The sequence below is a fragment of the Emys orbicularis genome, chromosome 9, assembly GCF_028017835.1.
Source record: "Emys orbicularis isolate rEmyOrb1 chromosome 9, rEmyOrb1.hap1, whole genome shotgun sequence".
NCBI classification, from domain to species: Eukaryota; Metazoa; Chordata; order Testudines; family Emydidae; genus Emys; species Emys orbicularis.
The window spans coordinates 42973120-42988462 of record NC_088691.1 but is presented as its reverse complement, the minus strand read 5'-3'; the positions used below and the strand labels follow the sequence as shown (position 1 = coordinate 42988462).

At 47.9% G+C, this 15343-nt stretch overlaps 1 protein-coding gene across 1 annotated transcript; it reads left to right on the top strand.

Moving 5' to 3' along the window:
* The first annotated feature begins 1194 nt into the window (after positions 1-1194).
* Positions 1195-14784, top strand: LOC135884086 (uncharacterized). The gene is made up of 10 exons (XM_065411381.1): positions 1195-1210; positions 3308-3379; positions 3880-3993; positions 7257-8942; positions 9536-9635; positions 10335-10483; positions 10658-10770; positions 12707-12796; positions 13882-14004; positions 14581-14784. Exons 1-10 carry the CDS (start codon positions 1195-1197, stop codon positions 14782-14784), a joined length of 2667 nt encoding a protein of 888 aa, XP_065267453.1.
* The last annotated feature ends 559 nt before the right edge of the window (positions 14785-15343 follow it).

Below are 15343 nucleotides of genomic sequence, written 5' to 3'. Positions count from 1 at the left end.
GGGTGTGGAAAAACCCAACTGATATCTATGGATGCAAATAGTGTGCAAATTCACTCCTTCCTGGTTTAGATACAAAACTGCCAAGTCATGCTGTAGTTGAAAAAAATATTAGTTCTCCCTCCTTCAGACAATTAGATGGAGTCATATTACTGAGTAGATATAGCTTGGGTAAACAAATCTAGTGCACACCACAAACATAATCCATTTCTGGGTGTTACAAACTGGCCGAGCTGTCTCCCATTTTACAATACCTCCCCGTGCTAAATGGTGCTGACCCCACTGCACACCTGTTTATCAGGAATCGGCGGGTAGAAATCGACCCCACTGCACACCTGTTTATCAGGAATCGGCGGGTAGAAATCGACCTCTCGGGGATCGATTTATCGCGTCCCGTCAGGACGCGACAATCGATCCCCGAATCGACGCTCTTACTCCACCAGCGAAGGTGGGAGTAAGAGCCGTCGACGGGAAGCCGCGGAGGTCGATTTTGCCGCCGTCCTCACAGCGGGGTAAGTCGGCTGCGATACGTCGAATTCAGCTACGCTATTCGCGTAGCTGAATTTGCGTATCTTAAATCGACCCCCCCCTGTAGTGTAGATGTAGAGATATATTAGGGCCTGAGCCAACCCCTGTTAAAGTCAATTAAAAATTAAAAATTGTCTACAGATGGAGTGACTCCAGAATATCTATTCATGTATTCCAGAATAACTATTCTTGGTGGGCCCTGGTCTACACTGGAGGGGGAGAGGGGGATAAATCTAAGTTACGCAACTTCAGCTACGTGAATAACGTAGCTGAAGTTAACATACTTAGATCAACTTACTGTGGTGTCTTCACCATGGTGAGTCGACTGCTGCCGCTCCCCCGTCGACTCTGCTTGCGCCTCTCGTGGCGCTGGAATACAGGAGTCGACGGGAGAGCTCTCGGGAGTCAATTTATCGCGTCTAGACTAGATCCCCGGTGGCTGGATCGCTACCCGCTGATCCGGCGGGTAGTGAAGACATACTGTAGCAATCTTATTCTGGAATAAGAGTGCCTTACTCCAGATTATCTTAATCCACTTTGGATAAGAGTGTCTACACATGGAGTTATCAGGAATAGCTATAGCACTTTAAATTCATGCTCTTTGTTAATCTGAATTAACTTTCAAGTGTAAACAAGTCCAAAGGTATCCCACTGACTTGAAAGGGCATTATGCTGTCAAAGAGGGGTGAGTATAATTAAATGTAATCATCACCTCAGGCGTTTAATGAAAACCAACTCGGGAGCAGTAATGGGAATTAAACTGCTCTAGAGGGGAGATTCTGGGATGAAGCACAGCACAGAACTGGGAGCCCTTAAAAATACTAACATTTGCTCATACTCAGCCCTCATCATGACCTCAATCCTGAGAAGTGCTGAGTGCCCCCAATCTAACTAAAGTCAATGGAGATTCAGCAGGAGCTCAGTTCCTCACAGGATTGGGTCCTATGTTAATAATTATGTGGATACAAATCGGTGGGAGGGAGTGTTTAAATGCTGGCCAATGCTGTAGAAATTTTCCCACAAAGCTCTATTAAGGCCCCTGTTTACCACTGTTTTCTGACCAACTTCCACTCGATGTGTAACTAACATCACCACTTAACGCCGTATCTGGATTTGGCCCAATAGATACATTATACATTGTGAGCGCTTGAATTGCTGTTTGGTTCTGGTCTGTCTGAGCATCTTTGCCTTTTGTGGTTGTTATTTGTTCTGCCATGGCCCCCTCACTTCTCTAGCAGGCTGTATTCATCAAGTGATTGCTCAGTAAATGTGTCTCTGAGACTATCCTATCTGTTAACTCCTCAGACTAAGGGCATGGCTACACTTGCTTTGTCTCGGAGCAGATAAGCATGCCGGCTGTCAAACGGAGCTTTCAAAGGGCATATCCAAAACAATGACAAGAGTGGCCACTTGACTTACGGGGATTATGGGACGTTTCCGGAGGCTGATCAGAGTGCAGTAATGCAACACCTCATTCACACTGATGCTGGGGCACTCCAGCGGGGGCGCATCAAACGTTATTCTACTCGCCAAGGTGGAGTACCAGGAGCGCTCTAGCCATGGCATGTGCCTTGCCAGTGTGGACGGGTAGTGAGCTAGTGCGCCCAGGGCTCCTTTAATGCACTGTAACTTGCAAGTGTAGCCAAGCCCTTACATGACGTTGCTATTATAAGACAGGCCCGTCACATAATGGGCAATGGTCTGACCTGGCAGCTACTTTCTTGTAAAGAGAATGTGACGTTCTAATGCAGATTGCAGCTATTCTTGGCATTTTAAAACGCCTTTGCTGAGCAGTTTATAGCTCCATTCACACTCCCACTGGAATGTAGGATAGCTGTCCCACACATCTGGCCATCCCATGAGTATCCGTATACAGAACTTCACCCTCTCCCATTTTTCTGCATTGTCATTTGCTTTGAGGAACATTTGGAAGGGTAGCAACTATCTTTTCCAGTTCTCTGCCAGGTTCCCTTTTGGACTGGCTTCATTTTTGCTAAGACCTAGTTCTCCGCTAACCTTATGTCAACACAGGAGTGCAGGTAAGATTGGAGTTCACCTGACATGGCTCAGAGTTACAACGGTTAAATCCCATCATAGGGTAGGGCTCCAGAACCTGCTGTTTCAGTGGTAAAGGCAGTGGGGCAACAAAGACATTCTTATTGTGGGAGAAAAAGACACAGGACATCCAGGCTGGATGGAATCCTCTTTGTAGGGCAGCCTGCAGGGGCGGCATAATCACATACCCTTGAGCAGGCCTGATTCTATCCAGCTAACAACAGCAGTGCACACACCAGCCAGTGTTGGCATTTCTAAATGTGTTAGGAATTAAGGGGAATACTAAGTCCAAAATCAGGAGACATGACGGAACCCAGGGCCGCTCAGAGAGTGAAGGTGTGCTTGTTAGAACCAGCAGATGGATTTTTTTAGAACTATTTTATTCAGTACCCAAACTGTCCCATTGGCAACAGGGGAGCATGAAAATAACCTCTGCCAATCATTTATAAGGTGTCCTTTTAGCAAGAGTTAATCAAAAGTAAAATTAACAGGCCTTCAGGGAAAGTTAGGAGCAACACAGGCTGAGTCACAGACTGAAGTTTATTACGCTTAACAGCCCACTTGTATTTCCTGCTCTGCTACTCACAAGGGAAATATAACTGAAGCTGTTACTGTTAGGGAAAGGGGTGGAGTGCTGGGAGGAACAGCAGCTAGTGGAGTAGGTTTGACTATAAAGAGCTAGGAAAAGGGAGAGAGACAGCATTTCAAACTGCCTTTGAGTCTTCAGCAAACTTGGTCATGGCAGAGGGCCGGGTCCAGTCACTTCATTACTCCATAGGGCTCCTGGGCATTGCTTCAGGTAGGAACCAAGTTTACCTGGCAAGGGAGGCTGGTGGTGGAATTGACTTTCTTGTATAATGAGGTTACACATTTTAAATAAGGACTAACTAGATTCTGTTATGAAAGAAAGAGTTCTTCCCCGCAATGGGTTCTCTGAATCTTCCTTGCTTGGATAAAACCCTTAGATCTATAAACCAATCTGCATAAAGCAGTCAATAACATGTTTGTCTTGCCTTTCAAACACTGAGCTGAACTTTTCCATTTGGTTGGGAGTCAAACCTAAACTTTCCAATATAGTGTAGTTTCTAACAGAATTCTTTATTGAGATTCACTTTCCTCTTTCTTTTCTCCTTCTGTCTCTCTTCCCTGGATCCCTCTTTTCCCCGATTGCTCTCTGTTTCCATTCCTCTTTCTTGATTCCTTCTTTCTTTGCATTTTTCTGTTCCTTCTTTATCTCCCCCGTCTCCGATTTTCCTGGAAAGCTTTTAAGATGTTTCTTTTCCCCTGTGTTCCATGCAGGATCCCTCTTGCTAGCTGTGCACTCCTACAGCTTCACCAGCTCAGCCCCTCTGATCCCCAGCACGGCTCTGGGAGTCCTTCTGTTTGTTATATCAGCTCTCTTGGCATATGCAGGTAAGACCAGGAGCACTAGCACCTAACAGCCCTTTCTGCAGCTTTATACATATTTTTGTACTGACCTCTATTTTGCCAGCAGTTTTGTCAATGTGCAGAGGGACTTGAGAAAGAAACATCAGTTCTAAATGAATCATTTACTGAGTTAGGTTCACCGCACTGGAGGTTCGCTCATTATAAATACAATTTCCAAACTCTGTAAGAATGATAGTTTAAGGGCAGTCAGTGAATTAAACAGTGTGTTAATAAGTATCAGAGGGGTAGCCGTGTTAGTCTGGATCTGTAAAAAGCAACAGAGAGTCCTGTGGCACCTTTAAGACTAGCAGATGTATTGGAGCATAAGCTTTCGTGAGTGAATACCCACTTCGTCAGACACATGTTAATAAGTAGTTTGCCAAGGTTATAATCAGTTTAGGGGGAAATCACAGGTTATCATCACAGGTTATAAAAAGTTTCAAACTATTTTGACTGACTGGGGAATTACTCATGTCTCCCCACCAGGGGGAATGAAGAGACTGATGCTTAGGTTTCAATACATTTATTTTAAGGGAGGCATTAATGGGATTGCCTTGTATTGGTCCTGGACTTTTTCTAGATATTAAACAAAATGCTAACCAGAGGGGAGTGGTCATGGGTAACAAAGCTTTTAAACTCTAAGTACTGGGTTCAGATCTACTCTCAGCCAGTGCTGACACAAAGCTGCCCTAAAGCCTGATCTAGAGCCCACTGAAGTCAATGGGAATCTATCGATTGGCCTCACTGGGCTTGGGATGAGGCCCTTAGCATGGAGCAGCTTTTTGAAGGCCCTCGTGAAATGGGTTGGTAGCCTTGGTTCAGCCCAGTGGGCAGGTGCTGTCTTCACATTAGGCGGTGATCAATCATGACAAAGGCCAGTGAACACCCTAGGGTTGCCAGGTGTCCAGTTTTCGACCGGAATGCCCAGTCGAAAAGCGCCGTTAAAAGTCCGGTCGGTGGCGCACTGGGGCTAAAGCAGGCCCCTAGATGCAGGGGCGATCAGGGAAACTCCGCATGCTGCCCCCACCCCCAGTGCCAGCTCTGCAGCTCCCATTGGCTGCAGGGGCGGTGGTTGCGGGCGCGGGCAGTGCGCCCTGCGCAGAGCTGCCTAGCTGTGCCTCTGCCTAGGGGTCGGGCATGCTGGCCGCTTCTGGGAGCAGCGCAGAGCCAGGGCAGGCAGGGAGCCTGCCTTAGCCCCACTGTGCCACTGATCGGGGCCGCCTGAGGTAAGTGCCGCCCGGCCGGAGCCCACACCCCAAACTCCCTACCCCAGGTTGGAACCCCCTTCCACACTCTAACTCCCTCCCAGACCCCGCACCCCCACCCGCATCCCAACCCCCTGCCCTAGGTTGGAACCCCCTCCCACACCCAAACTCCCTCCTAGAGCCTGCACCCTGCACCCCCTCCTGCACCTCAATCCCTTACCCCAGCCCTGAGCCCCCTCCTGGAGCCCGCACCCCCCCCCCCAACTCCAACCTCCTGCTCCAGCCCTGAGCCCCCTCCTGCACCCCCCAAACCCCTCATCCCAGCCCCAGCTCAGAGCCCATACCCCCAGATGGAGCCTGCACCCCCTCCTGCACCTCAACTCCCTGCCCCAGCCATGAGCCCACTCCCACATTCCAAACCTCTTGGCCCCATCCTGTGCCCCAAACTCCTCATCCCCAGCCCCACCCCAGAGCTTGCACCCCAGCCCGAACCCTCACCCACTCCCGCTCCACAACTCCATGCCCCAGCCTGGAGCCCCCTCCCGCACCCTGAATCCCTCATTTCTGGCCCCACTCTGGAGCCCGCACTCCCAGGTGGAGCGCTCACCCCCTCCTGCAGCCCAACCCTCTGCCCCAGCCCAGTGAAAGTGAGTGAATGGGGGAGAGCGAGCGACGGAGGAGGGTGACTGGAGTGAGTAGGGGTGGGGCCTCAGAGAAGGGGAGGGGAAGGGACGCGGCCTCAGAGAAGAGGCCAGGCAGGGGCAGGGGCAGGGGCAGGGGCAGGGAAAGAGTGTTCAGTTTTGTGCAATTAGAAAGTTGGCTTGAGAGCTCTTGTACCCTTAGAGGTGAATTGCCTAATTATTACTCCAGTAGTTTGGGGGTATAAACACAAAGGGTTAAATTATGGCCACCCTGCACTGATATAAGCATGGAGAGCCTCTTACCCCTAACACACTTGTGCAGGAGCAACCATGACTGGGTTGCTAGCTACATGGGAGCACTAAAGGAGAGGTCAGTCAGCACTGCAGTCTCCGGGGGAAGTGTGTCAGGGAAGAGCAGCTGTAACAACTTCTGTTTCTAAGGTTACTGCACCTCAGCTCCCTTGAGGCATAGCTGTTCCTCCATTGCACAGGCACAATGCCACAATGCCTTGCTCTATCAGTGCTGCCACTCCCCCTCCCAACATGGCACTGGTTCACAGGGCCATAACGGAACGGAATGGAAATGGGGAAATTCTTGGGTGCCAAGTTCCAGCCCAGAATGAGCATCTCCCAGCCTAGGTATAAACTTCACAACACTAGGGGTTATGTGATCATGGAAATCCTGAGGCACCATGGAAGGTGCTTGTCTAATATAGGAAGCAAAGAGGGCATGTAGCATGTTTGTAAAGTTGTAATATTGTTTTGGGGTGATAGCTGAATTCCATTCAAACTCGCATTCAACTTTAAGTCTCTCTAATCAAGTTCTTTGTCCACTTTCGGAGACAGGGCACTGTACTAGATTGACCTTGGGTCTGATCTGGTCAGGCAGTACCTATGCTTCTTTGTGAATGACTGGTTATGTATTAAGTGCCAACAAGGTGCTCCGTGCTGTACATGACATATAATACACACAGGCTCTGCCCCAAAGGGCTGGCAATGTAAACTAGACAGAAATGGAGCGGACAGGATGCACCGGGAAACCCAGAGAAGGGAGCACCAGCACTTTATTTGTACTAGTCTAGTGTGACAATTATTATTGACTTATGGGCATCATGGAATTTGGACGAAGAGACGATAATGGCTTGGGGGACCCAGACTGGGCAGGGCCGTCCATGGACAAGGGTTGGAGGTGTGGAAAATGGAAGAGAGTTTGTTGTGGGAACTTGTGTAAGTTCATTATCATTAAGAAGTGATGCAATTTACATCAAAATGTGGTGCTGGGACGTGCCATTCTGGCACACTGACAAACACACCTAATTGTCCTGGTGGTGTCTCTACGAGTTGGTGGCTTCCGAGACATAGTGACCTGGCATTCCTGTTCCTTTGTTTATTTCCCTTGTAGGAGTTCAGAAGAGCCTGAGAAGTGCCTCCTTGTTCGTGTCGCTGTGTCTCACCATCTCAGTGCTGTGGTGCAGCTATGGAGTCATCCACATCCTGGCAGGGCAAGGGGTCCTGAATGGCACTGGTGATTTCCGCAATGCCGTGGTGCCCGGCCTGGCGACATTTACTCTGGGGCTCCTCATCATTGGGGTGGTGGGCTTCCTTCAAAGAGAGCTCATCCTTGCCATGGTTGCTTCTTGCATTTCGCTTGCCTGTGCCCATGAAATTGCCATGCTTTATAACACGGCTTTTGGTTCCTCGGCAGTGGCTTACAATTATATGATTGTCTGCTTCCTTGGGGGCTATTTTGCTATGGGGAGGGGTCTTTATTTCCTCAGCAAGAAGAAAATCACCCTTCCTGGCACAGATCTGGGCAAGAGTAAGACCAATGAGCAGGTCCAGGCCAATGGTGCCAACACGAATGACTTGGCAGTCATTGGTCTGATCTTGAACATGCTGTCTGCCAGCGTCTTTGGCTGCAGGCTCCTGGGAGTGACCAGCAAGCTATTTGTGGGCCAAGTACCTTGGCTTTGGGCAGCTGGGATTTACCAGATTGGGGTCTGCATTTTCTCTTACCGTGCCCTGGATACGTTGGCTGCCACATTCTTTGGTTTCACCTCTGTGTTGAAATTTGCTGGAGGCTATTCCCTCCTGTACCGGATCTGGCAGCAGGATGAGCCGGTTTTCCCCATCCCTTTCTTGGTGGTTTTTGCTATCCTCTTTGCTGTCTTGGCCCTTTTCATCACCATTAAAAGCCTGGTGGATGGCCTGTATTTGCTCTTTTACGTGGCCTACTGCATTGCCCTAGCCTGTCGCCCTCATGGTTTTTTTGAAGGTGGTCCCCAAGGCGTGGACGTGGCCATCTTTGTGGCCTCGGCCCTTATGGCTCTCATTTACCAGTACAACATGAAGGCGAGTGCCAAAATCCCTACAGGGGAGGGAACAGTCAAGGCCTTGCTCTCCCACAGCAGTCATCTCAAACTTCATGAAGGGAAAGACCTTCATGCTCCCTACCTTGGCTATTCCAAGTATGCCGATGCTGAGGTGCTTGGCTTTGCGTGCAGCGTCCTTGCTTCCTTTGCTATCACGATGACAGTGGACCCAAGGGCACCACTTGCTACTGTTGTTATACCCTGGGTGGTGGTAGCCGGAGGGATCCTTAAGCTTTTATGTGGTTCAGTGGCCTTTGCCCGTGGTAAGACCTTGGAGAGCAGTGCCTTCATTCTCTATGGGGTCATGTGGATCATCTGGGGCTTAACCAGATATGGTGATCTCTATGGCACTAGCAGGGGCTTCCAAGTAGCTGTAGGCATCATCGCCCTCATGCTTTTCAACTGCTTCATTGTCTTCTGCACTCTCTTCCTAAGCATTTCCTGGTTCATTTACTCCCTCACCTTCTTACTCATACTCATCAGCTTCTTGCTGGATGCAGTCAATGCCATGCCAGCTGGCTATGATATTGCTGTCACCATCATCTTTGGGCTGGCCAGCTTCTATTGCTTCCTTTCTGCCCTTTTCAACAGTACCTTTGAAGGTTCCCATTTCCCTGTGGGTAGGCCTATTGTGACGCTCAGTGGTATTGGGGGAGGAAGCACCAAATGCCTTCACTTGCCTGCCAGGAAAGCTTCCTCAGTCAAGCAAATTGCAGGTAAGGAAAATGTATAGTGGAGAGAACAGGGGTAGGGGTTAACTGAGGGGTTTCATATTGAAGGAAGTCATGATAGAAGAACTACATTTTTTCCCCTGTCTGAATCTAGAAACTTTGATTATACTATGGCATTTTGACCAAGGCAGTATGGTCAAATGGTTAGAGCAGAAGAGTGGGAAGTAGGGGTCAAATGCTCTGCTGGTGTAAGTGGGAAAAATTCCATTGAAGTCAATGGCTTTGCACCCACTTATGTGATTCAATGTCTCCTGGTTCCTGTCCCTGGCTGGCCATCCCATCTACTTCATACAAATCCCACAGACTGGCACTGCAGCATGACACAGCCTCTGGGAATCCTTGCTGGGATATTTCAAGGGACAGAGGGGGAGGGTTACTCTCTGGATAGTGGGACACCTCCTTGCCTGTCTGCATGTAACCTATAACTCTCCTTTAATGAACACTAGAAAATATACTGTAGTGGGCAACACTTTAGCAGCCAGGGGATGAAGCCGAGGGCCCATAGTAGATCTCTTCCATCTATATCTCTTTTGTGAGTTTATCACCCAGCAGTTCTCTGGGTTGTTTCCTGTTCTTAGAGATCATGAAGAATGGAGGAGCTTGTGGCATCCCCACAGACACAGTGTATGTTCTGGTGGCAGCCTGCAATCGACCTGATGCCGTAGAGAAAGCTTACAAGTAAGTGTTTTCACTACAGGCCCAGGTGAGGGCTTCTTCTAATAGTCTAATGGAGACTCTAGCCACAGGCTGTAAGTGGCAACTGACAGCTGCTGTTGGGCAGTGTCTGCTGCAACAGGTCTGAAGGTGCAAGGGCCACGATTCAGCCCTCATAAGAGCAGTAAGCCTGCGGGTGAAGATCAGGGTTAGAAGAGGGAAAAACTAGCTGGGTAATTGTCCCCTAGAACATCCAGCAGGAACATCACCCCTGCCAGCTGATGGAACCAATTGGCTGGGAGATCAAAAGACTGTACAAAGAACAAAAAGTGGGGGCAGGCAGTGGGAACGCACTGTCAAGATAAAAATCATATTCATGGGAAAAACTCCTCCTCTGGGTCTGATTTCTTTTTCATGTTGTGCCTCCAAAATTAGTGGACACTTTTGAGAATTTGGGCCTAAGTGACTTGCTCACAGCCACACAATGAGTCCGTATCATAACTTGGACTAGATCCCAGCTCTCCTTCCCCCCCGCCCAGCTGAGGGCTTTATCCGCTGGATCATGCGGCTTCTACTACAAAGGCTCTTGTGCTTGGCTGAAGTGTGCAAGGGCATGTCTGAGTCTAAACCTCCCCCAAACTGCTTCCATTGCAACTGGAGAAAATAATTCCCAACCTCCCGTTGGGTGCTAAAGAGCATTCCTTTCTTTTGTCTTCTTACCAGGACTAAGCGCCAGGCTCAGGATCGCCCCATGTCACTCTGGATTTCGAGTCTGAAGCAGCTGGAACCTACAAAGCATTTGTTCAACCCCATACTGTGGGATTTCATGGCAGCTGCCTGGCCATCTCCCATTAGCCTGGTGGTTCCCAGAGGTGAGAAAATATTGTTGCTGTCAAGCTTTCCACAAGGCGGAGAGTACTGCTGATCCAAAACACAGCGACACTGTGCAACGATGCCAGACCATTCCTCGTTTAGTTACAGGGTACCACCACTGTTTGTAGACTCGACCCCCATCAGTAAGTGTTGTGTGGCTGTTTCCCTTACAGGGGAATGGGTGGACTTCCTGGGGATGAAAGACTCTGCCAAATATGTCGGTACCTCTCAGAGCATCGCCATCCGTATCCCCGACTGCTCCATCACCACACATCTCATTGATCTGGTGAGTGACCAACGCACATCTCTCTCGGCTTGCTAAGGTCAAGCAGCAAGAAAGGTGATGGGTCTAATGATCACATGGGCCACCGTGAACAGGTTTGGTGTCAACAACTAGCATTCAGCACATGGTGCAATGGCTAGGAACTGGTGTCAGGAGACCTAGGTACTTCTCCCAGCTCTGTCACTGTCTAATCTTGGGCAAGTCACTTCACCCCACTGTTCCTCCAAATGTAAAATGAGATGATGTAAAGCCGGTCAGGAATGTTTTGATAGAAAATTGCCGATTTGTCAAAACCAAAACATTTAGTGGAAAGGATTTGGAAAAAAGAGTTTTGGAAGTGTCAAAACCTGTTTCAATATTTTCAAAACAAGAAATGCCAGTTTTCCTGTTCTGAATGATTTTTTGTTTTGCGATTGAAGCTGAGTAAATAATCATAAAAGATCAAAATTGAAACAAAGTGTTTTGACTGACCCAAGCCAACAGTTTTTTTGGATTTTTGGTTCCTGAAAGTTTTGGAGATTTTGACATTTCATTCCAATGGAGGAAAATGGTCAAAATCTCAACATTTTTCATCTGATTGTACAATCCTTTCCAGCCCAGCTCTTGGTGATACTCACTTTTGTAAAGTTCTGGAGAAGAAAAGTGATGAGTATTATTATTACCGGCCCGTAATATTAATTAAGGTTAAGGTTGAATGCACACATAGCAGTTGTTTGGTTGAACATTTGCTTAAAAACCCAACAATCCAAATGTTAGAAACCTAGAAAATGCATAATTATCACCCCTCTTGTCCGATTCGCTGTATATTTACTAGAAAAGTTCTACCTCCGATTCACATCTAACCTCGTATTTTGAATGCAATATGATCCTTTTTTGGATTGTAGGTGTGGACTGTGGAGCAAAAGATGCTTATTCAACCTAAATTATGGAACCAATGCTGTTGCTCCATAAATTACCCCCAGCAGTGGTACGTGGGGTGACAACATCGCTGCCCTGTGTTAGTATAATGCAGAGGTGGACAGCTGTATTTACCATACCAAGTCACAGAAACAGCTCAGTCCAAGGATGTGATCCACATAGCTACCATCTCAAGGCAACTCCTCTCTCTGTCACAATGCCACATGCTGAACGCGCTTTGTTTTCCCATTTGATACATTCCTAAGGCCATTTCCTCTGGCCTTTGCCAGGTAGAAAAGCTTTTGCCCTTTCCTGCTTTGTGCTGAGCACTTCTCCTGCTGTTTTCCTTATGAACTCTTGGTGGCAGCAGCAAATGAAGGTGTGGTCGGGTGCAATTCAGTGGCATAACTGCTGCATAGAGCGCTGCACGAGGGAAACTTCCTACAGCAATGCTGACCATTGCACCTATGCCCCATTGATACAGCTCCAAGTGGGGCCACACTGATCGCCCAGAACAGTAGGATGGCTGGTGCTGCTGTACTAAGGCAATTTATTTGGAACCTGATCCTGACCTTCCACAAATCAGACCCCTTCCCCACCACTGTGTCTGTGGGCCTTTGCTGACGAAACCATGACACCCTGCCTGCTCCTTTGATAATTTGCTTGCTGCCCACATTTCCATTGGGGTTCCAGTATAATTTACTGTCCCATGAAATTAAAATGCTTCATTCCTTCCTGAGGAAATGTGCTCCAGGAATTATATTGGGGCAGTTCTCTGGCCTGTGTAATCCAAGAGGTCAGACTAGATGATCACAAGGGTCCCTTCTGGCCGCAGAATCTATAAGACCTCCTCAATTCAGCCTAGTTTTCTGTATCTTCCTCACTGTACTGCTGTCCTCACACTCACACTCTGGCACCCTCCTTCAGTTAAAATGTGTTTCAACAAACAAAGCATAAAGTGAAACGAGTCCGTGAGCATTATTGTTTCTGTGCTGGAAGCTCTGATCAAAACCCACTTTCTCGTTTTGTTCTCATTTACCAGGTTGGCCCCATTGCAGTCACATCAGCCAATCCAACTGGAGAAGCAGACACCACCCACCACAATCAGGTGTATGCCAAACTGGGAGACAAGGTAATCACCATGTGCTTCTTCACATTCATCCTGGGATCTGAGGGAGATGTGATCACAAGGTGATATCGATTTACTCCCAGCTGGCAAGTCAGTGGTTAAGACTAAAATCCTGAGATAGATTGTAAATTAGAAGCTCATTGAGGCTTATCCCAGAAGGGCCAGGGAGGGAGAGAAAGAAGGCTGGAAAAATAAGGAATCAATATTTACACAAACATTTTTGTTTTTAATGCACAGTCTGTGACCCACCACTGTGGTTGGTTTCTCTTCAGATCCATAAGGATGTGGGTGCCATAGAGCATTTATGGACCTAGAAGTGATAAAGCCCTTGACATTCTAATGTTCCAAAGCCCTTGGGGATGTCAAAGATTTTAGAACCCTTGTTGTCTTTTGTTTTAGTTTTCAGAACTAAAGTTCTAAATCTATGACCAATGCTCTAGAGACTAAAACCACTGGGAGTTCTAAAACTTTCTGAATCTTAGGGGACTCCCGTCTTCCATGAGCACTGCCAATTAAGTTACCAGATTCTTGTATTTTCCAGTTTTTAAACTCTGAAAGCAGAGTTAATGCCTTAAGTAAATGAATGTACTGGATATTTCCCACTGAAAATACAGAACTTGAGACAACAAGTTAATGGCAAGTTCATGTGAGGATGACTTAGGCTCAGAGTAAGGGGGACAACTGTTCTTTCACCATTCTCACATCTGACCATTCTGACGTCCTACACATACAAAGGCAACCTTAGAGATGCTCAGCAGATGTAAACCAGCATAGCTCCACTAAAGTAAATGGAATGGTGCCGATTTACACCAGCTGAGGCTCTGGCCCTTGAGTTTTACTTAGTGCATTAATTCCACTTTGCATTGGTCAAAGTCACCCAAGATCACTGGGTGACTGCTGGAAATCACCAGGGATTTCTGGTAACTTTGGCCAATGCAAGGTGGAAAAAGGAGAGGGAAGGGATGGGAATCTGTAGCATGGCTAGAACCTGTAGATAATGCTAAATCCATGGGGAAAGGGGAACTCTCCCCCCCTTTAACCAACTGCCTGAGAAGGGCCTCATAATATGAGTGTTGCTTACTATCGAGGTGGATGCGGTTCTATGCGATGGGCCTTCTCCAGAGAACATTGCCTCCACTGTTGTGGACTGCACCAAGATTGAGAGTGGAAACATAGGGTTCTTCAGGGTCGGCATTGTTCCCAAATCCCAGGTAAACCATCTCTTTTCTGTATTTCTCTTTCCCTTCTCTCTCTCTCTTTCCCTTCCCCACTAAGTGGGTACTAGAAGGACAGGGAGGCACCTAGATCCACAGGGAGGCAAAGATATCTCCAATAGTCTAGTGCTGGAGAGCCAGGGACTGAGAGTTAGGATGCCCGTGTCCTATTCCTGAGTCTGGTGTGACCCTGGGCAAGTCACTTCCCCTCTCTGTGCACGAGCTTCTCCATCTGTAACATAGGGTTATGATACTTGCCCATTTATGTAAAATGCTTTGAGATCCAAGGTTGAAAGGTGCCTCATATGTTAGTGCAAAGAGTTTTCCTTATTCCACTAGATTAAAAGATGGTGGGGAATCCATTGCCAGTCAGCAGCTGGGACTTTGAAATGTACGTTCTTCACTTGTGCCAATCCAAGAGTCTTTGAGCTGAAGTGAAGGCTGGGTGCAACTCGCAAGAGAGAAGGGCCCGCCAGTGTGGCTTTAAAAACACTGTGGCATCTTGTGATCGCAAAAGAAGCTAGTGCTGTTGCCACTCAATATCCAACTCCCAATCCTGTTTGTCAACTCCAGGTGCTACAGATACTGGAGCAGGTGCAGAGGAAACACATGCAGGGCCATACCAATGGCAGTGTCGCCGTGGCGGGCCAGAAGCAGCAGCAGCACCTCTCCCATGCCATCTCCAATGGGATACATGCTGCCAGACCAGAAGAGAGTGCATTGACATCATTCACTAATGGTGCATTCAGCACTGATGAGGAGGGAGGAAAGCTCTGAGCAGCCCAGTTACACATTCACCAGGGAAGGGCTTTCCAGTAAGTGACATGCAGATAAAAATAGAGGATGGGAGAGAGATCCCTGTCTTAGGTGCTGTGAATCCACCCTTCTATGGATACTGCTAAACTGCCCCTGCCTGGGGGTGATTTATAACCCAGGAATGTACAGTGCTATTTTTCATCATTGGAGTCCACCAGATTTCACCAAATACCATCTATGATCAAACAATCTTACTGGAGTGGCTTACTGGCCCCAGGTCCTTCTTCAAGGGTTTATTCTTCATCCCAATATGAAGACTGGTCATATGGCCTCTGATTTGGGAAAGTCTTTCTGTTCATGTTACTTATATTGATTTGCTTAGGGGGGAACCCTACATGAAACAAGTGGTGAACCCTGCCCCCCCCCAATAGACCTTTTCAGAGGCTTGAACCCAGGGGTCATGAGTGCAGTGTAAATATCAAGGTAGATAGGAGATGGTGCCTGTATGTTGGCACCTTTTCCCAAGAAAGGCAGGTACCTAAAGTTTAGCTACTTGGCTCAAAATGAAGATTGCAGAAGT

What these genes read in the sequence shown, in the direction of transcription:
- LOC135884086 (XM_065411381.1), top strand. An exon ending in TAGCCTGGTGGTTCCCAGAG is followed by an intron (nt 10,484 to 10,657) that starts GTGAGAAAATAT and finishes TTTCCCTTACAG; the next exon opens with GGGAATGGGTGGACTTCCTG. An exon ending in CCACACATCTCATTGATCTG is followed by an intron (nt 10,771 to 12,706) that starts GTGAGTGACCAA and finishes CTCATTTACCAG; the next exon opens with GTTGGCCCCATTGCAGTCAC.